Source organism: Taudactylus pleione, unplaced genomic scaffold (genome assembly GCF_031769625.1).
Source record: "Taudactylus pleione unplaced genomic scaffold, aTauple2 ptg000096l, whole genome shotgun sequence".
NCBI lineage: Eukaryota > Metazoa > Chordata > Amphibia > Anura > Myobatrachidae > Taudactylus > Taudactylus pleione.
In genome coordinates this window covers 648,735-674,238 of record NW_028284498.1, presented here as the reverse complement: position 1 = coordinate 674,238, position 25,504 = coordinate 648,735, and the positions used below count along the sequence as shown (strand labels likewise).

At 42.9% G+C, this 25,504-nt stretch overlaps 2 protein-coding genes and 1 pseudogene across 6 annotated transcripts in view; 1 reads left to right on the top strand and 2 right to left on the bottom strand.

Annotated features, from left to right (window-relative positions):
- Positions 1–14,189, bottom strand: part of PPP2R3C (protein phosphatase 2 regulatory subunit B''gamma) — a 41,230-nt gene extending 27,041 nt beyond the window's left edge. The window contains exons 1-5 of one of the 4 annotated variants that reach the window (XM_088470312.1): positions 14,146–14,189; positions 13,481–13,749; positions 12,488–12,556; positions 9,132–9,250; positions 1,423–1,527 (exon numbers count right to left, since the gene is read on the bottom strand). In XM_088470312.1, the coding sequence (XP_088326438.1) occupies positions 1,423–1,527; positions 9,132–9,250; positions 12,488–12,536 (273 nt within the window). In that variant the 5' untranslated portion in view covers positions 12,537–12,556; positions 13,481–13,749; positions 14,146–14,189. Of the gene's footprint in view, positions 1–1,422; positions 1,528–9,131; positions 9,251–12,487; positions 12,557–13,480; positions 13,750–13,996; positions 14,123–14,145 lie in introns of those variants that run through there. The other 3 variants (XM_088470310.1, XM_088470309.1, XM_088470308.1) reach the window with 3 other exon arrangements.
- A 236-nt stretch (positions 14,190–14,425) lies between these two features.
- PRORP (protein only RNase P catalytic subunit) overlaps positions 14,426–25,504 on the top strand; it is a 187,591-nt gene continuing 176,512 nt past the window's right edge. Inside the window, exons 1-2 of one of the 2 annotated variants that reach the window (XM_088470307.1) lie at positions 14,426–14,486; positions 14,602–15,621. In XM_088470307.1, the coding sequence (XP_088326433.1) occupies positions 14,663–15,621 (959 nt within the window). In that variant the 5' untranslated portion in view covers positions 14,426–14,486; positions 14,602–14,662. Of the gene's footprint in view, positions 15,622–25,504 lie in introns of both variants that reach the window. The other variant, XM_088470306.1, reaches the window with a different exon arrangement.
- LOC148526436 (5S ribosomal RNA) lies at positions 19,812–19,930 on the bottom strand (annotated as a pseudogene).

Here is a 25,504-nt window from a genome sequence, read left to right as displayed (position 1 = left end):
TGGGAGAGACTTCGTCATGACGACGTGTCTCCCATCACCCACTGCGGGAGCCGGAAGATGGCTCCCGCAGTGGGAGCAGCAGCAGCCGCTGAGAGTCTGACAGACTCTCAGCGGCTGCTGATTACACCAAACACGCAGCTGCCGGCTCCGGCGGCTGTGTGTTTGGCAGTGTGTAGCGCACTTGACTCGAGTATAAGCCGAGGGGGTACTTTTTCAACACATTTTTTGTGCTGAAAAACTCGGCTTATACTCGAGTATATACGGTATTTATATAGTATAGCACCAGCACTTTCTGTTGAACTTTACAATTGTGAGCAAAACAGTAATAAGATGAGACTGGGTAATAATAGACAAAAGGTAAGAGGGTCCTGCTCACAAACTTACACTCTACACAATGAATGCTGTGAAATGAATCAAAAATGTATTCAAAAAAAAAATTTGTATTTTGGGACATTGGCATACATATATGACAAGTACAATCACAGCACAGATGGCGTAGTGGTGAGCATTACTGCCTCACAGCACTAATGTGATAAGTTCAATTCCCAGTCACGGTGCATCTGTTTGGAGCTTGTATATTCTCCCCGTGTATGTGTGGATTTCTTTTGAGTGCTGCAGTTTCTTCCACACTCCAAAAACATACCGATACGTTAATTGGCTTGTGACAAAAATTAACCCTAGTGTGTCTGTGTGTACATGTGATAGGGAACTCAGGGCCTGATTCAGCTTTGGAAATAGAGTGAGATTTAGCACTTAACTGATCATCTTGGCGAAACCATGCTGCACTGCAAGTGGGGCAGATTTAAAATGTGCAGAGAGATTTACATTTGTGAGAAGTGTGCCCAAACTGACATCTAAATTGTAGAGTAATAATAAAGCTGTCCAGTATTTGTGGGCTACATACAAAAGCAGCCAGTATTTACACTACATGCAAAAAAAATGAAGTATTTACACCCCTTGCATTGCAACATGGTTTGTCCAGGTACACAGTTAAGTGCTAATTCTCACTCTATTCCCAAAGCTGAATCAGGCCCATAGATTGTAAGCTCCCATAGGGCAGAAACTGATATAAATGGCATATTCTTTGTAAAGTGCTGCATAATATGTACATGCTATATAAATAACGGTTAATAACTAAATAAAATAAATTAACTCTAATTAACAGGCTGTGCTCAAAATTGTCCTTGCCCTACAGATTATTATGAACACGGTGTGCAATGGGCAGATATTGTGCTTGCCTGATAAATCTGGTTGTACTTATCTACTCAATAAACAGTACATGATCACTTACAGCTTGACATCACTTTCTGCAAGAAAACACAATTGGATATCAGATTATCCTCACATCACATGTACAATTTGTTCTTCAAATTTTGCTAGTAAACCATTAATTTTCCATTTTCCTGGCAAGTCCTTTCTCACCTGTAGCTCCTCGTTGTCCAGTAATTCTCTGCTCTTCCTCTGCAGAAACACTGCACGTGACTCTTCCCTCAGCTTCTGCTGTAACACCTCATCTTCTGCTGGCAGCTGTATTGAGCAAACATTGGGGGATATAGGTAAAAGTACTCTGCATGGAGCTCCGTAGAGTTCTACCTTTTTGAAGCAGTGTGCACATTTCCTAAGCCCCTACGTCTCAGGGCAATACAGGGTGGGACTTACCAAAAGGGGTGAAGTTTATCATCAAGACTAGTGGTGCGACATTTACTACAGGCGCACTGCAGGTTTTATCTACATAAGGGCGTTAAGGCATTTGTGCTCTGCCTGGCTAGTTCTGGAACAAGCACAAGGTCTCGTTTGTGGAGACTTTTGTAAAGACATCTGCAGTTTATATAAAGGTTTAAAATTATTGTACATTAATTAAGATTATTCTTTTTTCTTTTTTAAGAAACGCCTAATAAATATATCTCATACCAGTATATTCTCGCTTAGTATTTTCCTTTTTTTCCTTTAATTAGTAACCTTTGAATAACCTCCTCATATAGCTATAACAGTTCTGCCAATGACCCCACACAGGAAATCTTGAAGCGCACTCAGAGTGGCTGTAGCTGCGAGCAGCCGAGGAAGCCCGATTTATTACCTTATGCTAATATGAGAATCCATGCTGCCCATCACTTTTACCCCAGCTGCCGCAACATCATTGGCATCGCCACTTACACCAGCCCCATGCCAAGTGCAAGAGATCTCTCTGACACAGGCTTCCCTTCCCTGTATGCGCAACTCAGAATCGCATGGAGCTTTAATTACACACTCCTGAAACACTCCCACAAGTCAGGGTGGTTCCGTGCGCTCGCATTGTGCCGCCCTAAACCACCCAATTTCACAGAAAAACAGATCCGTCCCACTTCCTTATGACTCAGAATTGTACGCAAAAGCTCGCCATTTGTGTACATGCTGAAACGCAGAATCAGCCCCTATCTGCTGCTTGGACTGTCCTGTCTTATAATAGCACAGTATACTACAGATGGTCTTCCAAAATAGTGGTTGCTCAGATCAACTTAATAGTATTTCACAGGTGCTTGTAAAAGGAAGGGGTTTACTGTAGACTAGAAAAAAAAAAAAGACTCCCTCCAGCACACTGCAAAAAGCCAGCAATGGGATTTCAATACTACATGATCATAGAAATTCAGAGATCTGTGTTGCATATATTTGCAAAGATTACTACCGATGGTTTACAAGAGTTCATAAGGCGTAAATGCCCCTATTTTTTCCTCTGCCTAGTGACCTGGCAGACTGACTGCACTGGACACGTGAGGACCAGGAAAAAAAACAAAAAGTACACATTTGGTACTTCTATAAACAGACAGAATAAGACAGTTACATTTCATGTTAGATATCTCGGAATGCACTATATGCTTGAAAGTAACTTTTAGAAGAATCTTGTAAAAATAAGAGTTATGGTAGACTTACCTAGATAACTCCTTTTCTTCGAGGTCCATAGGGTCCACAGGGATACCATGGGGGATATTATGGTTGGAGACCAGGCACCAAACAGTTAAAGCGTCAGCTCCCAGGATGCCTTGGGTCCTCCTCCATATATATCCCTCCCCTAGCCATAGGACTTCAGTTTAGTTAACAAGCCTCAAGGCAGGAGAAGGTAAGAGGAGAAGGAAGAGCAATCGTACATCAGAAACACTCTTATGCTGCATACATGTAAATATTTTCTGTCCAACCATCCAACTAGTTGATTGGTCAGAATGAAAATCTGGTAACGTATGGGAGTAACTGATGATCAGAAATTTGCTCCTAAATGCCAGAAAACAGATGAAAACAGTCGTTCAGACAAATTTGTTAAATGTTTGATCTAAACAATTTGTTCAAACAACAGGTTTTTGTCCATTTTCCAGCATTTGGGAGCAACTTGCTGATTGTCATTTGCTTTCATATCTTACCAGATTTTCATTCCACCAATCAACTAGTTGGATGATTGGACAGAAAATCTTTACGTGTGTATGCACCTTTACACAAAATGAGGGAATCTGTGCCCCCCCCCCCAAAAAAATTACCCATGCAGCCAGGTACGTCAGGGTGAGTGCCCTGTGGACCCTATGGACCTTGAAGAAAAAGGAGTAATCTAGGCAAGTCTACCATAACTCTAAATTTTCTTCTTCGGGGTCCATAGGGATCCACAGGGATACCATGGGGATGTCCTAAAGCAGTTCCCCCTAGGGTGGGGATTCTCCTGAGCAGAAAGGAGAACTCGACGCCCAAAGGAAGCATCCTTAGAGGCAAAAGTATCAAAGGCATAGAACCTAAAGAAAAGTGTGGCCAGAAGACCACGTGGCTGCCTTGCATAATTGTTCAGTAGAGGCACCATGGTAAATGCCCACGATGGCCCTACAGACAGCAGAATGTGCTGTCACTGTGTTTGGGACAGAGAGATCAGCCTGTGTGTACACCTGAGAGATAGTCATGGTGTAGCCATCTCGCTAGAGTCTGCTGGCCATCCTCGTTTGTGAAAACCATATAATACAAAAAGAGCATCTGATTTTCTAACAGAGTGTGTACGCTCCACATAGGTACGGAGAGCACGAAGTACATCAAGGGAGACTTCACCTACAGAAAGATCTGGAGCCTGAAAAGCTGGAACAACAATTTCTTCATTCGCATGAAAACTGAACACTACCTTAGGAAGGTAACCCTCCCTTGTACGAAGAACAGCTGTATCCTGGTGAAAAATCAAAAATGGGGAGTGACAAGAAAGCTCTGCCAAATCAGAGAGACTGCGTGCAGAAGAGATTGCAAGGAGAAAAAAAATAAAAAATAAAGGTGTCTTTGCTGTCAACCATTTCAAATCTACAGAGTCCAAGGGCTCAAATGAGCTTGTTGCCCCTTAAGAACGAATGAAAAATTCCACGGTGCTACCGGTGGAACAAAAGGAGACTGAACTCACAGAACTCCAGGAAAAAAAAATGCTAATATCTGGTAATGAGGCAATCTTCCTCTGGAACCAGACTGATAGTGCAGAAACCTGCACTTTCAAAGTAGCCAGACGGAGAGCACTGTCTAAACCCGCCTGGAGAAGAGTCAGTATCCTGGAAATCCTGAACACCTTAGGATCATACTTTCTGTGGGCACACCACTGACCAATAGAATGCCAGACCCTGTAATAGATGAGGGCAGAGGCAGGCTTTTGTGCCCTAAGCACTGTCTGAATTACAGAACTGGAAAAACCTTTTGCTCTTAAGATGGAAGATTCAAGAGACACGCCATCAAAGCCAGATTAGGCAAGTCCAGATGCCGCAAGGGACCCTGCGTTAGCAGATCCTGCCATAGAAGAAGAGGATACAGACTGTCTATTGACAGATTCTGTATGTCCGTGAACCAATGATGTCTGGGCCAAGCTGGAGCCACTAGTATTACTGTTCTGCCTTCTTGCTTGAGTTTCCTGAGAACTCTTGGGAGGAGGGAAATCGGAGGAAAGAGATATGCCAGCTTGAAGTCCCATCTTACTGCCAGTGCGTCCTCGAAAGGTTGCTGATGGGTCTCTGAACCTGGACCCATACCTGGGGACCTTGTGGTTGTGACGTGACGCATCTATTTCTGGCAGACCCCATTTGTTTATCAGAAGCTGACACTCCAATATGGAGATACCACTCTCTGGCATGTATGTCCTGGCGACTTAGGAAGTCTGCTTCCCAATTGAGTACTCCCAGTATGAATATTGCCGAGATGGCCGGAAGATGACGTTCTGCCCAAATCAGAACCCTTGTCACCTCTTTCATGGCTGTGTAACTTCTTGCGTCTCCCTGATGATTGAAGTCGCATTGTTGGACTGGATATGAACCGGCTTGCCCTGGAGAAGGTCCTGTGCCTTGATAAGTGCTTTGTATACTGCTCGCAGTTCTAGAATGTTTATTAGCAGATTACTTTCCGGATTTGCCCATCTTCCCTGAAAGGTGTGATGGTCTGTCACTGCTACCCATCCGCAAAGACTGGCGTCTGTGGTGAGCAGCAACCAATTTGGATCCAGAATGGGTGCCCTTTGTTCAGATGATCCTCTCTCAGCCACCACAGGAGGGAGTGATGAACCTCTGGAGTAAGAAGGATACGGTCAGTTATAATTGGAGAGAATCAATCTTTGCAGAGGCCTGTGGAACTGAGCATAGCCCACCATGTCGAAGGTGGATACCATTGATCCCAGGACCTGAATTGCTAGCAGAATAGAATACCCTTCGCTTTCAAAGCAGCTTGCGTATTCGCAACGATAGGGCCACAATCTTGTCCTCTGGCAGAAACACAGTCTGTGCCCGAGAATCCAGAAGAGCTCACAGATGTACCATCTGCTATGTTGGAGAAAGTGATGATTTCTTTCAATTGATGATCCAGCAATGCTTTTGTAAGCAGGCTATGGTCAGTTGAAGATGGTTTTGTAAAACAACCAGAGTCTGTGCCATTATCAGAAGGTCGTCCAGATATGGCAGACTTCTGACTCCATGACACCTGAGATATGCCTTTATGACTGCCATTATTTTGGTAAAAACCCAGAGAGCCGTAGATAGGCCAAAGGGTAGAGCCTGAAATTTGTAATGTTGCTGAAGGACAGCAAACCGTAAAAATTGCTGGATGGATGGTATAATAGGAACATGCAGATATGCATCCTGAATGTCCAGGGAAACCATGTAATCCCCCGGCTCCATTGCCAAAATAATTGATCGTAGAGTTTCCATACGAAACTTGGCTACATGGATAAACCTTTTGAGGGTCTTTAGATTTAGTATAGGGTAATAAGCCGTATTCAGTTTCTGAACCAGAAATAGATAGGGATAATAACCCCTTCCCTGTTGCAACACCGGAACCGGGACTGTTACCCCCGCCTGCAGCAAGGAGTAAATGACTTCCTGACAGGCCAAGGCCTTGACCGCATCTGATGGGGGGATCTGCGAAAAAACACTTCTGGGGAGGATGCCTCCTGAAAGTGAGGGCATACCTACAAGAGACCATTCTCATCTCCAGGCATCTGTTTGACGCAAACAATCCGCAAACTGAAGAAGTCGGCCTCCCACCCTGGGATCCCCCAGGAGGAGGCCCACCCAATCAGGCAGAGGGTTTGTTGTCCTGTTTAGAAGCTGGAAGTCTTGCCGAAACAGACCTCTTAGTTTGTCGCCTTGATATTTTGCGAAAATTAGACGCCTTAGAGGAAGGCTATTCCCTTGCTCGTCCCTGAGAACCGAAGTACTGAAAAGAAACCTGTCTAGACTTTAGTCGCCGTAGATGGCAGAACTGCTGACTTTGAAGCCGCCAGAGTAGCTATTATTTTATCCAACTCTGCTCCAAAAAGTAGTTTTCCATAGAAAGGTAAAACCTCCAGGGCCGCCTTTGATCCTGTATCAGCTTTCCAAGATCTGCATGCCACTATTGAAACTGCTGATGCATTAGAAGCTATAAATTCCAGCATCTACAGCAGCTTCTCCTAGATAAGAAGCGGCTTCCTGTGTATGAGAGATATACATCATTTGTTCTCTGGTAGCATTTTGTAAAGAATTTTCCAATGCTCCCCATCCATTCTTTAATAGCTTTGGCTTTACAGGCTCCAGCCTGAGCTGGACGAGTAACAGCTCCAGATGATGAAAAAAATAATTTTAAGACAGGCATCAATCTTATTATCCGTGGAATCCTTCAGGGAAGATGCCCACGGAATAGGCAATGTAGCATTTCTGATTAAATGCGTTACATGAGCATACGCAGTAGGAGGTACCTCCCGCTTAGTACATACAGAAGCCAGGAAGGCATACAACGATTTTATTCTCTCATTCACATATAAACGTTTGCCAGAGTTACCCCATGCCTTATCCATAAGCTCAGTGAGTTGTTCAGATTCAGGGAACTCCGTTTTGACCACCTTCCGGTTGTGATTAAACATTGGAGTCTTCTTACTATGAGCTGCTGATTCATCATCCTGAATGTCTAGGATTGATTTAACCGCTTTCACCAAAGAAGGAACATCCACTGTGGACGGATGGTCCTCCTCCCTCGAGCTAGACCCTGGAGAGGAACCATGCACATCATCTGAATCCACTGATGATGGGTCTGAATCCGTATGTTGAGCAGACTGATGAGCGTAAGTTAGCTTTTTAGGGACCTTAGTAACTACTGGTCTGCTATCAACATTAGATGGTGCCATACTCTGACTAGAATGGCCATAAACATCCTTCCAGGAAAGATGCATAGGAGGTGCAAACATGGCATACTGTGAACACCCCATCCAAGGAGGCATAGCGGAAGCAGCCATACGATCCACAAACTGCTTCATTACCTGGGACAAAGAGGAAACCCAAGAAGGCTCTTGTCCAGGAACAGGTAAACTGGACTGGTTAGGTGGCTCTCTATAACAGACAACACACAAACCATCCTTAATGTCCTAAAGAGACAAATAAGCTATATATATGATTTACATGAAACCAGCACAGGTGGCTCCCCCTCCTGTATACCTTTATCTTTTGACATGTTCAAAATAAAAGGCAATAATTGCAATGTTATGTGACAGCCTTCACAAAATCTTAATGAATGTGACGTATTCAGAAAAACCTCCACCCCAAGAGGATGGAGAGAAAAACAGTGATAGTTATGATTGATTGACAGACAGAAATAAAAGACAGCGTCAATACAGCTGCTAGCATACAATGCATATGTAATAAAATTACAATCGACTCTAAATCAACTACACAGACGGAATGGTAGGATATAGAGCACTATATACTTTAACCAAAGGAAAGGTAAACCGGGAGACTGACCCAAACCCTGAGACCAACAGCTACAGGGCGCACTGAGCGTGGACCGCGAGTTTCTCATATACACGTGGAGGGTAGGCAGAGACGCGCAAAACCCTTTGTAGTGACTGCATCTGGGTCGGGGGAGGAGCTGCCGAGGGGAGCGCCTACCTCCCCTAGGCTGCGTTAACCAGCCGGGTACGCTGGCCTCATACCCAGCGTCAGACGATAAGGCCCCGGTGGTGTAGTGAGGACGCGGATAATCCCAGGCAGACAGCAGCGGCTTCTGGTGCGTCTGACACCAGAAGCAAGGACTTCCGCGCGTGATTCCCCGTAAGTGAAGAATCTCCTTACCTGATATTTCTGTACATCTGGTTGCAGTCCAGGTCGCAGCATTGTGGCTAGCAAGCTTAGCCGCGACCCGCCAAAATCACCAGCCCAGTTACAGGCGTTGCGGCCCGGCGGAGGTAGATTGAGTCGCAGTATATGCTTCTTAATTCAAACGCTTAGGACTGCCAACCCAAAAACCTAAAATAAAAGCTAAGGCTGGCAGTCCCCTGTTACAAAGGTGCGTCTTGATCTTGCTGCACCAAATGAACAACTGAAGTCCTTTGGCTGGGGCGGGGTATATATGGAGGACCACCCAAGGCATCCTGGAAGCTGCCTGGTCTCCAACTATAATATCCCACATGGTATCCCTGTGGACCTTGAAGAAAATTGATTTTTCTCATTTTGCCTGTTCATTCCACTAAAATTGCCTTAATTAAAAACATTTACACAACTTTGCTACAAACTGATAGCTCTATCAGTGTCCTAAAGGCAATATATAATTCACTACAGTAGGCTACAGAATAAACATTCCTAGTGAAACCAGCATGAAGGGGTTTATGAGAAACCAAGTTTCTATATAATACATGTGCGCACCCGGTAGTAGAACCGAGGGATGTTTTGGGAATTTGATTCCTGGCCTCCTTTCCATTCGGTGTAAAATTTGGTAAACAGATCCATTTCTTCATCCTTCATCTCTTGCTCACTTCTCCTGGCTGATAAACAGAAAATGATCTTGTTAAAAAGTAAAATATAAAAACATTTCAGTTTTGAATATGCGGATTAACTTTTTGACCAAAAATATTTGATTACTGTTTACCAAAGTTACCATTTAAGGTTACTCTATAAAACGCAAAACACCCAAGGTGCAGTTGTACAGGTCCTATAAAATGTCAAGAAACCCAACAAGAAACAAAAACACAAGTGCAGTTGTATGTAAACTAGATTAAAAATAACAATAATAATAATAATAATAATAATAATAATAATAAAAGCGGTCACTAAATAAATGTTCATTAATAATACAAGCAACTAAACTAAAGAATGTATGCATATAATCTAAAGCACACTGCAGAGCTGACACCAGGAGAGTCAATCAGCGGGGAATCAGGTTTTGTTGCAAAAAAACAACCCTCTGGACTGTAGGGTACCAGACAGAAGAGTGCTGCGGCAGCAAAGCAGTGAATGACCCCTCTGCAGTGGTCAGGGGTCCATTTGATATACAATGGAGGCCAGGGAAAAAAAGTGGGGTTGAAGAACTAATGGGGGAGATGTACAAAGCCCAGAAACTATATCAGCGCACGTTATGTGCGCTGATACCGCTTCTCCCCGATGTATGATCGGGGGTCTGGGCGGTAAATGACAGGGGCTGCTGTGCGCCCGTTATTATCGGCGCTGCTATCTATAAGATAGCAGCACCGACGGCAGGGCCATGTACGAACGGTCATTCGGCCGGCTGTAGCTGTCGTTATCGATGTGCGAACATCGCTCGGAGCGAACGAGCGGCCGCTTACGAGCGGCTCTGAATCAGGCCCTGTGGCCCTGATTCAGAGCCGGATGCTCTGACAGAGCACTCGCTCTGAATCAGGGCAGTCCTTCTTCATTTTTAGAGCGGCCTCCTGGCCGCTCGTATAGCTGTGGGTGACCACCCACAGCTATAGCGAGCGGCCAGGAAGATGGTCGCAATGGTCTTGACCCTTGTGGTTCTCGTCGCAAGCCCGATGGCATCGACAGCACGCCCCCTTTGGTGCGAGACCCGGAGCGATGGTTTGCCAGTCGCTATCCGGGTCTCGCGCATGCGCACTGGGCCAACATCGACCCGTTTGCGAGCGGGTCTGAATTAGGCCCTGTGTCCACTTCGGTATGAGGAGAAAAAAACTGAGCAAAAGCACATAGGGTTCACGGAGGAGGAGTGTATGGGTCCTCTGTCTATGCATGGCAGTCATCACTTCATAAACTGGCATTGATCAGTGTTTTTTAATGACTTATGCAGACCATACTTCTACAGACCGATTCCCCATTCTGCTGGGGGCGATTGAAAACGCAGATTGGCAGGCATTGATGGTCAGGATCTACCGGGGAATTGGAGAAATCCAACAAGATGGACAATCCCAATTCCCTGATTCTGACCCGAAAAAGGTTTGAATTGGTGAGTTTGGCAATTTTTAACATGTTGAATTTCCACGATAGATCGCAGATCATCGATGTCTGACGATCGTCGTTTTTGAGCTACAATCGGATCGGCAGAATGAGGAATTTTGCCGTAAATGTATGGCCTGCAATACATCAATGGTCCTATCCCCCACTCCGATAAGAGTGGTAATCAGCCAGGGAATCGAGGAAATTCAACATGTTAAAAATCCCCAACTCGCCGATTCCAACCATTTTCAGGTCGGAAATGGGGAAACAAGATTGTCCAACATGTTGGATTTTTTTTTTTTAAATTAGGTATTTTTTATTGAAGAAATTTTCAATTAACAGAAAAAATTAAGAAAAAACATACAAATAAGAACAAAAAATAAAGTCATCAGATATTTGCAGACATGTTATGTATAATACCCCTTTCAGACATACAACCCGGGAAATTTCCTGCTCAGACCCGGGAATTTCTCCTGTGCAAATTCCCGGGTATTTGGTCGAGACCCCCCTTTCACACTACCGTGTCTACCCGGGAAATTCCCAGGTAGACCCCTTTCAGACAAGAGCAGGGATTTTCTGCTTACCTGCCTCTTCTCTGCCGTCTGCTCCTCCCAGCCAAATGTTGTTTTTTTATTATAATTTTTTTTAACATTCATTTTAATTCCCTGGTGGTCCAGCGGGAGTATGGGCGGCCCGCTGTGGCACAGCCGGCCAGTGCTGGGGGTGGTGAATAGCAGCGCTGAGCGTCCTATAGGACGCTCTACGCTGTCAGCTCAAACAAAGCAGCAGCGCTGAGCGTCCTATAGGACGCTCTGCGCTGTCAGCTCAAAGGAGCAGCGCTGAGCGTCCTATAGGGCGCTCTGCGCTGTCAGCTCAAAACAGCAGCGCTGAGCGTCCTATAGGACGCTCTGTGCTGTCAGCTACATGCAAAAGCTGCTTGGTGCTGCCCGGGAGTAGTAAATTCCCGGGTAGCACCATTCAGACAGAAGCAGGGTAATTTCCCGGGACTTAACTCCCGGGAACAACCCTGGTCTATTGCAGGTGCGGCTACCCGGGAACGTGTTCCCGGGTAGGTACCTTTCACACAGACATGAGACCCGGGAATTTGGCCGAGGCAGGCCAAAATCCCGGGAATCTCAGTATGTCTGAAAGGGGTATAAGTTGTTCCAAATAGAATACATTGAAATAAAGACGTATTAACAACCATTTCTCATGTAATTATTGTAAAACATTAGAGGATCATGAAGTATGTCCAACATGTTGGATTTAACAGATACCCCCGACCCCGGCAGAACTGGAAATTGTCCAGATAGCTGCCTGATGCCTTATAAATACTAAATTGAGACTAGGGGAAAGATTTACTAAACAAACTGTTTTGCATTAAATATTATTGCAGTTTTAATTTTCAGGGTCAAAAGCGATGGCTTGAAAAAGTCGCAGCTTAGGGAATCCAATCCAACTAGAATGTATCATATAGACAATAATTTATATGATCTGGGTTATATTGGAAAACTACACCCATTGGGGATATTTTGCATATAGAACACCTAAAATGTAAAAAATTCCTAAAAGTTGTATTGCCAAATTACTTTTGAAAAAAAATAAAAAATATATATATTTTTTTAAATGTCAATATACATAGTAAATATATTTCTAGAAAATAATGTCTATATATTTTCTATTTAAAAAATGGCAATATTTCTTTAGACTGCAAGTTGACAAGCAGGACCACATTTCCTTTATAATTTGCAATTGAATATAAAGTCTGTACATCGTTTAAGAACGGTGTGTAAAATACCACAAAGTCATAATACCTTTGTCATCTCTCTCCAGTTTCTCTTTCAGACTTTTTCTCCAGTCCATTCTAGGCTTCTGTTATTTTTCTACAAAAAATAAATTATATAATATATACAGTATATATATCAAAAACACGGCACTGCCCACTGTATTCCCTCATTTTGGGTTTGTGTGAGCATGTGTCTATGACATAACTTGGACATGACCCCCAAACAAGGCAGGGGTGATCTCTCAGAGAACACAGCCTTTACAATCACTAGGAATCAGCACCTCTGCAATATCACGGCTTCCTAATGAAAGGATAGGCTGCAGTCTCATGTTGGTTCATCTCTCCAAATAGATGGTGCCATTTTGAGAAAGTGGTATGAACAAAATACAGCTTTTATCATCAAAATGATCCACTCTGCCCTCTTCCACCCATTAAACTAATAACCTTAATTCTGCAGGTCTTGTTCTCTTTTACAATCCCGGCTAACTGACCAGAGCTGGCCATTGGCATAGGCCAGTGGTTCCCAAACTGGGTGCCTCAATAAACTTGCAGGGGTGCCTCAGGTTGGTGGTTAAGTACTAAATAAAATTATTTTTAATAAGTGTGATTGGCAGCCATTAGCACTGGTTATGCCTATCAAAAAATATGTGGACAAAAAGCAGTGTATCTCTGTCAACCACCACATAACTGAACCTAAAGGTGACATAAAAACACAATTTACTTAATTTCATTTTTGCTGAATATCTCTAAGAAACTTTTGGCTCAGGGGTGCCATGGAAAAAACGCTGATACCCTAGGGCGCCATGATCTGAAAAAGTTTGGGAACTACTGGCATAGGCCATATAGAGAATGCCTAGGGCACCATTGCTCCAGGGGGCTGCCCAGCATATGGTTCATATTAGGAACACAATGTTTGATGGTGGAATTAGCTGCAATTTAAGGGAAACCAGCTAAAATCTTGCAAAGGGCACCAAATTAGTCATGGTTGCCTCTGAAATAATCACTGCAGATTCTCAGTCACCTGCTGTTTCTACAATCACCGAAGCAGCGGTGGGTGACCGCTCGTGTCTCCTCCCTTCACTGAAACGTCTTCTTTGTCTCTGACGCCGGCCAATCTGTGTGTTGTCTGTACTCCCCACTCCTCATCCGTTTACTAGCTGTACATGACAGGGGAAGAAGAAGACGATGCAAGGTACCAGGGAACAGCAGCAGTCGTTTGGCTCAGAAGAACTAATTGAGGGTCATTGTCCAGTGGGTGTTAGGGTGAAAGGGACAGTCAGTCCAATTTAGCTACAGAAACAATAAAAGGATGCAGAATTTATGATACTAAACTTCACGATTACTGTATGGTGCTTATTCTCTATAACATTCTAATAAGTGGTTACGTAGATAAGATACAAATATAAAATGTGGGCCTATTGCTTTACACAAACCTATGTCACTGCTCCAGCCCACGCTCTTTGCCCTAACACACATTCTACTAGCATGCAAGCTATAGGAACACATTGCAAACCAGGAGCAAGTGCAGTGAAATTACATCTATTCCATGTCTTACGCTGATCTCTCTCCAGAATACCCACATTCATTCAGCAGAGATTGCCCAAAGCACTATATATTATGTAACCTTTCCCACTACTGGTTACTATGAAACAGCACAGCTCAGCTAGTTGTAAGTAACTGGGTCACCTGCTCAGCTCCTGCATCAACTGACTCTTTACAACGTCACTTCCTATTTCAACGCATTTAAACGTATGGTTCTTACTGTAAATGTCTTCAGTCCTGTATGATAGCAGATAGGAGGTAATCATATTGCCGTAGACTCATTCACGTTGTAGCATAACATTGGCTACACTAAAATGGCGCCGAGTGCTGGAGACAGATATTATTTGACCTCTTACGCCCGCTCTAACGAGGCTTGTACCGCAGACGTTGTTTTCATTGCCTATCATCCCTTAGCAATTCCCAGAAGGCATTGTCGGGTTCTGTGTAGTATACATGTGGTTACAAGGAAGAAGAAGGAGATACTGGTGTGCACTGTGCAGCTATTAATACAATGTGATTGCGTTGGGTATGCGATTTATAATGGATCTGCTTACATGTAACCCCTGCATTGGTTGTTAATATATATGCTTTTACTTGTAGGCATTGATTTAGCTGTCTATACCCCATATAAGACCATTCCAAGAGGGAGGAGGTCATCATTATGTTATCCCTCCAGCTGTGCTGCAGGACATTGCATAGGCAGGTATGTCTAAGCAAAATCACAATGTCTCAAGCTTCTGCTACCTCTATGCCTTTCATAAGCCGAGTACAAATGTATGGTTCTCTGCGGCTCATCAGTACATCATGCAGTGTAAAAGCTGGCGCAGATGAGGATGGTTACTTCAATAAATATTCAAAGCAGCACAAAAGGGCGACGTACAAGAGCAGTTCATCCTTGTTTGCTGCAGGGGCAGCTGAAAAAAGGGCAGTAAAAAGTCTTTCTAATGGCAAACGTGTTCTTGAACGTACAAACACCATCAAAATAACTTTACCTTCTGCACCACTGAGTACTAATGATTGGGGCAATCTAAAAGAGTGCACCCATTGTGTAAACTTTGAAGAACTTGTACTGGTCGAGATGATTAAAAATAAAACTGATATAAATATCGCAAAGTCCTTGCTGGCTTTTGTTGCAGAAAAAGATGGCGACATAAGTTACAAGTTACTTTTGAAGTATTTGGTGTTATGTGTCAAACAGAATCATAGTAAAGAGATTTTTGATGTTTACGATATAATGAAAACTAAATTTGCGGCCTTGGATACTGGGGCCTGCAGCTTGTTTATTAAAGGTTTTAGCCAAACAGATCGCTGGAGAGACTCAATAGCTTGTTTGGAAAGTATTAAAAAAATGTCCCCGCCTTCTGCAAGGAATTATGGAGAATGCATTAAGGCCGCTTTCGAACATGGAGAGGAAAACCTGGCTTGGACACTCTACAATGAAATGCTGCAGAATGGCCTGACACCTGCGGAAGACACCTTTCAGTGTATATTTGATGCTGACCAGGACATACGTGATGTTAGTACAAGGAGCAGATTAATTGGTATTCTCGGATATCTTAGAGACAATCAGATCTATCCAGGAGAATCCCTGATGAAAAGTATAAAGTCCTTCTTTGAAAGGTAATGTTGCTGTATAAATCGCATATAGAGAAAGACTAATCCATAAATTCAAATTGCCTTTTTATAAAAGCTACTAATGGCATTCACAGTCCTAAATTGATAGAATTTGAATTGTTTGACATTGTATTTTATTTTTCTTTCGCAAAAGTAGAGGCTGACTGCAGGGTCTTTCAGTGAGATAACTAGGGCAGAGGTTCCGAAACTCGGTCCTCAAGGCACCCTAACAGTCCAGATTTTAAGGATCTCCATGCTTGACCACAGGTGACTTTTTTAGTAGCTCAGTCAATTTTAATTTAACCACTCAACTATGGATATCTCTAAAATCTGAACTGTTGGGGTGCCTTGAGGACCGCGTTTGGGAACCTCTGGACAAGGGTTTTGATTCAATTCCAAGCAATGTACCTTTGGAAAATAGTGACTGCAACCTCTCTCATTTTGCCTTGTACTCCCTACTTAGATAGGAATTGGGTCGGCCCCTAAATCTGCTGTGTGTAGTAAAATAACACAACCCTTTCCACAGTTTTGGTCAATTCCACAAAAAAATTACATATACTGTATGTTTGAGAATTATTAGTAGCTCTATAAATACGGTCTTGTATTTTAGGTTTTGCTGTCCTTTTAATTAGCCTTTATCTGGCCATGCATATTATTGTTATTGGAAACTGGACTGTGATGATGTCAGTAATAGGGGGTGATGAAGGTTATATAGTGGGGTTAGTGTGTTATTGGTGTATGGATTGCTTGATATAGATTGTGTGGAGGTTATGTGATAAAGAGTGGCTATTTGATTGTGCTTCCTAATTATGCATCTCTGCAGCCCTCTCCTAATTCTAGTGGGGTCCCTTCCCCATTACATAAAATTGCAAAGTTATAAAGATTAGGAAAGAATGGCGCTGAGATGTGTTGGTTAAACCCCTATTAATTTGGAGTATGGTAATATAAACAGCGGTATGGTACTTCAGAAATGGCTACTCAGGCAAATCATGTTAATAAAAGATATTGGACCTGATTCAGATGCGCTCGCAAGCGGGTCAATGGTGGCCCAGTGCGCACGCCCCGTAGCGAGTGAGAACTTCACTCGCTCCGGGGCTTGCAACAAAACGGGGCGGCTGTCGATGTTGATCGACAGCTTGCCCGGTTTTGTAGGCGGGTCGTGGGGGTGGCTGCACAAGCAGAGGCGTTCCCGAAGGAACGCCTGCCGTTTGTGGGCGGCCCTACTGACATCACTCGTGATGTCAGTAGTGGACTTCCTGCTCTGTTAGAGCAGAAAGTCCACTCGGCATTGCGAGTGCTGAGACCCTACCTTAGGGTCTCCTCGCAATGCTGATGGTCGCGATAATCGTGACCATCTCCAGCCCGCTCGCACAAGCTGTGGGTGGGCACCCACAGCTTAGCGAGCGGGCAGGAGAAAAAAAAAAATCCCCACCCTGATTCAGAGCGAGCGCTCGCAAACAGCGAGCGCCTCTGACTCAGGCCCATTGTTTTATTACTATAGAATAAAACCTTAACACTGTATAACAAAATTCTCATTGTGCACTTGTAAACTTTTGAAACAATGTTACTGTAAAGCTGGCCACACACATGGCGATATTTTACCCGATCTGGCTGATTCCGACACATTGGAACGATAGATCGTGTAAAATATGGCCAAGTTCTGAGTAAATCGTGAGTCGCCACTCACAATCACGATGCGAACATCGCATCGTCAGATCTGCCGTGCAGTAGGGCAGATCTGACAATCTAGGAGGCGATGCACTGTGAAAGTCTGGATGCAAGAGTAATCGTATGAAGATTGGACATCAAATTGTGTGCAGATCGTGTGCATAGCTGCCGGGGAGAGTTTCAAGGGAAATCGTACACAAATCGTACACATCGGCTGATCATGTGCAGATCGCCATGTGTGTGGCCAGCTTAAGCACAGATGTTGTCAGCATGTAACAGTAGAAGTTACAAATATGTAGCATTATAAAGAATAAGTTTAAAGTGGACTTGGTGCAAGGCGACAATCGTGCTCAGGTACAATACATAAATTATTATATAAATAAATATATAAGTGAATAAAACAATTTTTTGGTGAATAAAAGAAGGATTTTGTAAAATAGTGATAAATTAATTCCCAAAGAAGGAAAAATAATAACGCTTAAAGTTTATATTAATAAAGTGCATAAAACTGTGCTAAATAGAACAGCTTCTAGGATAGATGTAAATTCTCATATATCTCTATATAGCCAACTTAGATAACAGATATTATGACCAGTTTAAAAGGAAGATATTATTTAATGAAATAAAAAATACATAACAATATATACACATAAAGATATAGCAGGATATTTTAAAAAAATATTTCATAATCAGCACAGTACATAGAATAAATATTAAATTATGTATTAAAATCAATGAGTGATAAAAAAGTGCCAAGTGCTTATCTTTTAAATAGATAGATCTTATTCAGGCAGGTTCATGTAAAGCAGGTATGGAGCTCTCCAACGCGTTTCGTCTGTCTCCCAGACTTCTTCAAGGGTAATGTGGCTCCATTAAAGATTTAGGGACTATATATACCACACTAATTAGTGTTCATTAGTAGTAATCAGTGACATCACTTCCACTGAATAGTGATGTCCTGATTTAGCTAGAACTCATAAATGAACAAGTGCATCATACTGTTTAGCATATATTCAAGCTAGACGCTTGTCTATAGTTATTTTTAGTCACTTATCAAATCTCTCCTCTTTTTATCTTTTTAAAATCGGGCGCCGAGCGACTTCCACCCTTAGATGGTAGTGTTTCTGTCCATAGTGATCGGGTATATTTGTCACTTCCGCCCTCACTTCATGTGTCACATGTATTTCTCCATACACATCGTATCCGGTTGGCGTTTCACGTGTCCTTCTCCGCACGCGTCATATCCTGTTGATGCGATCTCCGGTTTCCTGAGTGTATGTGTTGCGCCCGATGGCTAACTACATCTTCACGTCACTTCCGCCCTTTCCCCGCTGGCGTAACGTCATCGACCCTTTCTTTAATTTCAACCACGTTTCTCACGTGATCCAGCATACGCATATTTCGGTCTCATCGTGAAGTCGGTAGGGGTACATCCCTGTCGCTCTACTGCAGGCCGCCATTTTTATGGTTATCTTATAAGGTAATTCTTAAAAAAGAGATATTCATGGCAGTAATTAAAGAATTCACTATAATGGGTTGTGTCCCCAATAATTGTGTTGTAAATGCATTTCAGAGATGCATAATTTCAGTTGATTAAAACAAATTATAAGTCCAAAGCATTTAATTTAACATATCTTAGTGCATAATCTATTAGCATAATTTTGATGTCATCTAATCACTATTTTGCCCCAGTTAACATAGATACATTTTAACAAGCGTATTCAGCATAGTACAATAGATGAGTATTTTTATATATTGACAGCTTAAAAGAATTTTAACCCATTAAGGACAACCTATACAAAAAATATATGTATAAAATTAAATTACTACTAATAATGGAACGAAAATGTTCCGGCTATATTCATTTTGTATGATATATTCATATTCCTAGGTTTACACATGATTGTAAAGCATATAAAAAACTGAAATAATGTTCATTTTATAAATATATTTCTGGCTTGGAGCTTATATATAGATTCTCCTTTTTATATGGACTCAGGAGATAGGTATACTTCGAAATATTCAATTAATTAGGTCATAGTTCTTTTTTCACTATTGTCCAAGAATTTTATTTGTTCATTGTTCCAAAACTGTCTCATAAATTCTGATCCTGGAAATAGGTGCAGTCTATTTAAGAATGGTGACTGAGGTCTCAATTCACTTCCTCCGATAATGGTTCCAATTCGTCTGGAGTTCTGCATACCAAGGTTACCTATATACCCCCATATATTCAACTACAGCACTCAGACTTCCTAGGATGTCTCCCAACCAAGTACTAACCAAGCCCCACCACTTCCAAGATCAGACGAGATTGGGCGTTAGGAAGTGGGTATGGACATCTACACGAGTATAGTTACCTAGGTACTGGTCTTCTTCATGGTTCATAATTGCCGATGTGCTAGTAGAGGGGATACGAGGTGGACATCATATTGATTGTAGAGACTGTTCCAGTTCTTCTATAATTCTAATGTTGTTGATTCATTTTTCTTATAATACAGGTCCACATATTCTAAATAACTCCAGAAAAATTACTACAGCACCTGGACTTCCAATAGGGTCTTCCATCCAAGTACTAACCGGGCCCAACCCCTCTTAGCTTCCAAGATCAGACGAGATTGGGCGTTAGGGGGTAGGTATGGCTATAGATATCCATGGTCCATAGACCTCAAAATATCCGCAATATTATAGAAAAGGTACTATTTCATAGCTGTCATTATAAAGAATACATACAAATAACAAAATATGCTTCTCTAGTAAGACATTAGTATTTGTCCATTAACATGCCTTGTATGGCTCAAATATGAGTCAGTGGCTGTGTCAGCCTTTAATACAAGGTTCTCTCAGTGCTGTAATAAAATAGCTCATAAACGTCAGATGTAGTGATCACTCCTTTTCTTCTATAGCTTTTAGCTGGTCATGGATGCACTGCCAAAACCTTTGTGTATCTTTTTGTTACTCCTGGTGTAAACTGATAGTTAAAACTGCCACTAGTCCCTTTATGATAAGATATAAACAGCGGCGTCCCGCTGATAAAACTTACCAGTAAATTTTTTTGTTTTTGATGAGTCACCTGTGGCTTTTTTCCGGTATGTGTTTCCAAGTCAGGCTGGTCTGGTAATGTGATGGGTGTCTGTGGTGGCTGCTGGCTCTGATGCTATGTCCCACTGTGGTGACCGAGTCTGGTACTGTGTTCCTGTGTACTCTGCGATGGTGTTCTCTTGCCCCTGAATGCTCCACAATTTCTTCTCCGGTGTTCGATACCCAGTCCTTGCAGCTGGTCCGGTTGCTTTGAGTCGGCGGGTGAGCGCTACTTTCTGTGGCTGTGGTGTGCAGGTACATACGGTAACTGTCTGATACCGTAAAAGTCATCTTACGTGTTTCACCCCTGCTGGGGGCTTTATCAGAGTTGGTAGGTAGTGTGTGCCTTCCAGTTTAAATAGCCCGGGGAGGAGGGAACCTGTCAGCATCTGTTGTCCTTCATAGGTGGTTCCTCCCGGGTCCTAGTGCTTGTTCTTTGGCTGTCTATATTGAATTCATCATAAATAAATGTTTATTATGATTCCCATGCTGTCTCTTGAAGTGAGAATTGTGGTATATATATGAGTAGGAGTACAAAGGTGCAGAACCTTATGCTGATAACAGCATGTAATCCAATATTTGTAAAGACATTTCCATATTCGATAGTGTACAGAATAATATTATTGTATAATTGTCACAGTAGGGTCTTTTAATGATCATTCAGATAGTTATATGCGGCAGTCTAGTTTATAATATTTGTGTACTACACATGTAATACTTAGAATAATGGCAGTAATTGATGGAGTATGGGTATAGACATACAGACTAATGTAATGCATCATACTGTCATATTCTATATCTCTACAATGTGTTGTACTTACGCACTCATATACCGCCGTATTCTATGCAGGAGGGATAAATATATTTAGTGGGAGTACAGAAATATGGGAATGGATGGGGGATTTTTAATATATTTTGCTTGTCTTTAACATAAACTAGATCTGAATCCGGAAGGGGTAAAAAAAGGAAGTAGAGGCTATCCTACTAGACTATATTATAGATCTCAGAAATAGCCCAGATCAAAGTCTAGATTGAGGCCTTCTGGGTGTAGGGTTTTGAGGTTGAAGATGCATTTTGCTTCTTCTTGGGAGATCTGAGCTATGTAGTCACCTACAGTTATTACTTTTGTAATGGGGTTGCTTCTCAGCCAAGGGAGTGGGCTCACTCACAATTTTGCCTAAGAACACAGCCATGAATAAAGAATGGTACCAAAACATCCTCCAAGAGCCACTTCTCCCAACCATCCAAGAACAGTTTGGTGACTAACAATGCTTTTTCCAGCATGACGGAGCACCTTGCCATAAGGCAAAAGTGATAACTAAATGGCTTGGGGAACAAAACATCGAAATTTTGGGTCCATGGCCAGGAAACTCCCCAGACCTTAATCCCTTTGAGAACGTATAATCTTCAAGAGGCGGGTAGACAAACAAAAACCCTCAAATTCTGACAAACTCCAAGCATTGATTAGGCAAGAATGGGCGACCATCAGTTGGTATGTGGCCCAGAAGTTGATTGACAGCATGCCAGGGCGAATTGCAGAGGTCTTGAAAAAGAATAGTCAACACTGCAAATATTGACTCTTTGCATAAACTTAATGTAATTGTCAATAAAAGCCTTTGACACTTATGAAATGCTTGTAATGTTGTTTCAGTATACCATAGTAACATCTGACAAAAAGGTCTAAAAACACTGAAGCAGCAGACTTTGTGAAAACCAATACTTGTGTCATTCTCAAAACTTTTGGCCATGACTGTAGATCCGGAGCCGGGCAGGTTCCCGGACCTAGAGAAAGAGCACTCTGGTGTGACCAGCACATATGGTCATGTTGAGTTGCCCCCAAGCTGTCCCTTCTCTGTGACCTCTGCACTGCTATTTTACCCACCCACAGGACACTGCAGCCCACGTGTGGGGACGGCACCCAGCAGGCTGTTTTAGCGGGAACGCTATTATTTATATGCTTGATGAAAGCTTCTAGCCCACTATTATCTCCTGTCCATATGCAAATGACGTTGTCAATGTATCTTGCTCATAGGAGGAGTACAAATATGGGTTGTTTGTCCAGATGTTGTTGTTGTTTTCCCATGCTGTGACATATAAATTTGCATATCCTGGTGCAAATTTAGTACCCATCGCCGTTCCTTTTGTCTGCCGAAAGTATGTGCCATTAAAAAGGGAATATTTATAGTGCAAAATAAAAGCAATTTAATCCATGATAAAACTATTCTGGTCACTGAAGTTCTGATTCTTGTTCCAGGATGTTTTTAAACTCATCGCATTCTTTTATCATGTGGAATAGCTGAATAATGTGAAGTAATATCACATCACAAGGGTAAAATCATCTTTCCATTCTGTATTGTGTCTTTAATATAACTTCTTTGTTATTTTGCCAGTGGTTGTAAAAAGACGTCAGTGTATTCTGAAATATTTGATGTCATTGAATTAATACCGGCGACTATTGGTCTGCCGGGGGGGTTTCTTCTCTTTTATGAATTTTCGTCAGGTGGTAGAATACAGGTATCTCTGGGTTTCTGTTGTATAAGTATACATATTTGTTTTTTGATAGTATACCTCTTCCTGAGGTTTTCGACAATAATACATCTTTTAAAAAAAAAAATTTCTTTGACATATTATTGAAGAACTGGGTCCTTATCCTCCCCGCTGAGGGGGGGAAAGGTGTTTTGCCAGCTGGGACCGTAGACTGCCAGCTGTCAGTGTTGGGGTGTCTGCACACTGTTGGAGGTATAGTGTGGTGTTGACAATTGTCTGAAACAGTGTCTGTGGGCAAAGCTGCAGATTCCTCAACTGAGGATATCACACTTTTACCTGATTGCACACACTGGACAAGAGCATGGTAGATGTTAGTGTTAATTCTGGCACACCTGTCACAACCCGTGCAGTTCCTCTTTTTGCTCTCTGCTTTGCTGCTTCTAGCACACTCAGCTGATGCAACATACTGCTGAGATACAGACCAGAGTGTGCTAGAAGCACCAGAGCAGAGAGCAACACCCCAGGCCGGAACGAGGAACTGCACGGGTTGCGACAGGTGCAGGGTTCTAAAATGAACGCTAGATGTGATGCTGTTTTCCCAGAGGCCACCACTCTGTATGCTAGGTTACTGTGCTGGTGGTGGTCATGTTCTGTGATGCCTTGGGGAGTTGATCAACACATTTCAGCTGTGATAGCTTCCAACATCAAATTATGCAATGTGATGGCTAGTTACCATCACAGTACCATGGTTGCCAGTCATCGGTTATACCCTTATGTAAAAAGCATTTCTGTTGGATCTGGAACATATAGGTAATTGCTACCCATTGTTTTCCGATGTCCATCTCTAAATGTGCGAGACAGAATGTGTGTGGAAATGAGGTTGGAGATGTAGGGAGGAGAGGAATTGTTGATGGCTTTGTAGGTGAGTGAGAGTAGTTTGAACTTTAATCTGGATAGGGCATGGAGCCAGTGGAGGTACTGCCAGAGCGGGCAGGGAAGCTGTAGCAATGATAGAGGAAATTGAAGCAGGCTGTGGTGTTTAGGATTGACTATAAGCAGGAGCTTGGAAGGCGATAATAATACCCCTTTAATACCCCTTTTACACCAACTGAATAACCCGGGTTATTGCCGGTTCGACCCGGGTCGATGCTCTGTGTGAACGGCTCCCAGAAAAAATTCCCGGGTTGATTTACCCGGGAATCTTACTCTGGTTGAGAGCAGGGTTGAACACGGGTTGTTCCCGGGTCATGAGGCAGTGTGAACGGGTGCTACCCTGCTTATTTGACCCGGCTAGCTCTGAAAGATGCTGATTGGAGCTTCTGGGGCACAGGCAGGTGATGTAATTTGTCAGTGCCCTGCAGAGAGACACACATGAAGCCATCGCTTGCCTGCCTATCCTTCTACACCACAGCAGCCTGACCAGCAGCCACAAAAGCAGGCAGGCACACAGCCTGCCACAGCCAGAACTGCAGGCTGCACCACAGCCTGACCAGCAGCCACAAACACAGGCTAATACACTGTAGCAATGCTGTAAGCAGTCCCCACCCCTCTCTTTTGTTGCCTTTTGTGACCTCATCTTTGTCAGCCCTTAAAAAAGTCAATTTTTAATGACATCTATAGGGAAAAGCAGGGATTACCCGGGTTCAGTGTGAACGGGGCAAACCCGGGAATAACCCGGGTCTAACCCGGGTCGAATTGCAGTGTGAACGGGGTCTGAAGCCGAGGTCGAACCGGGATTGACCAGTGTTCAAATTCCAGGGTCAGACCCTGGATTTTGGTGTAAAAGGGGCATAAATGTGTGCATGAGGGTTTTGTTAGCTTCTAGTATGAGAGAGGGCCTAATCCCAGAGTATAAATAATGTAATTTTTTTTATCAACCAATCCAATTTATAAGCTATCTTGCCAGTAGGATATTTGACAACAACTGAAGCCTAAAAATATGGGAATAATTGACATTTTAGCATTGCCGAAAGGTCCTACAAATTTTAAAGTATGAATTTTCACTCAAGCAGTCCTGAGTGGCAACACTAACCTTTCAGTGAAATATAACAAAAAATGCACACACTGGCACGTCACATAGCAATATTGCTCAGACAATGAAAGTCCAATCTTAGGCACACCCTAATGTCGTCAGGCAAATGGTGCTATATGTTCACTTTTTTTTCCTCCAATGGAGCTCCGACTCGATAGCTTTAACCCCCCCCCTCCCCCCATCTCGCTTTCAGGTTAACTGTTCTAGTAAAATCACTGGCCCCGGAAGGGAAAGTGTGGGCAGTACTGGAGCAGTTAGGGGCTGAAACTCCTCCCTATGGGGGGAATTCAATTGAATGCTAGTTTGTTTAGCTCCAGGAATGCGTGCCCAGAGCTATTCAGTTTTCCGCATCATGTCCGGCACTTAAGTCGGGAGATGCAGGTTACCACGACTAATGCCCAAGGTTTAGTCGTGGTAAACAGCATTTTCCAGCTTAAGTTCTGGGCGCGATGCTGTTGGCGCATGTGGTAAGCCCGCAATTAGCATCGCAGCACTGGATAAGTTGGATTTCTGCTCAGACCTCAGTAGGGTGGGAACAGAAATCCTCTAGTCGAGGCTTTACAATGCGGCCAATTGAATAGCTCTGGGCACTTGTTCCAGGGGCTAAACAATATCTCATTTAAT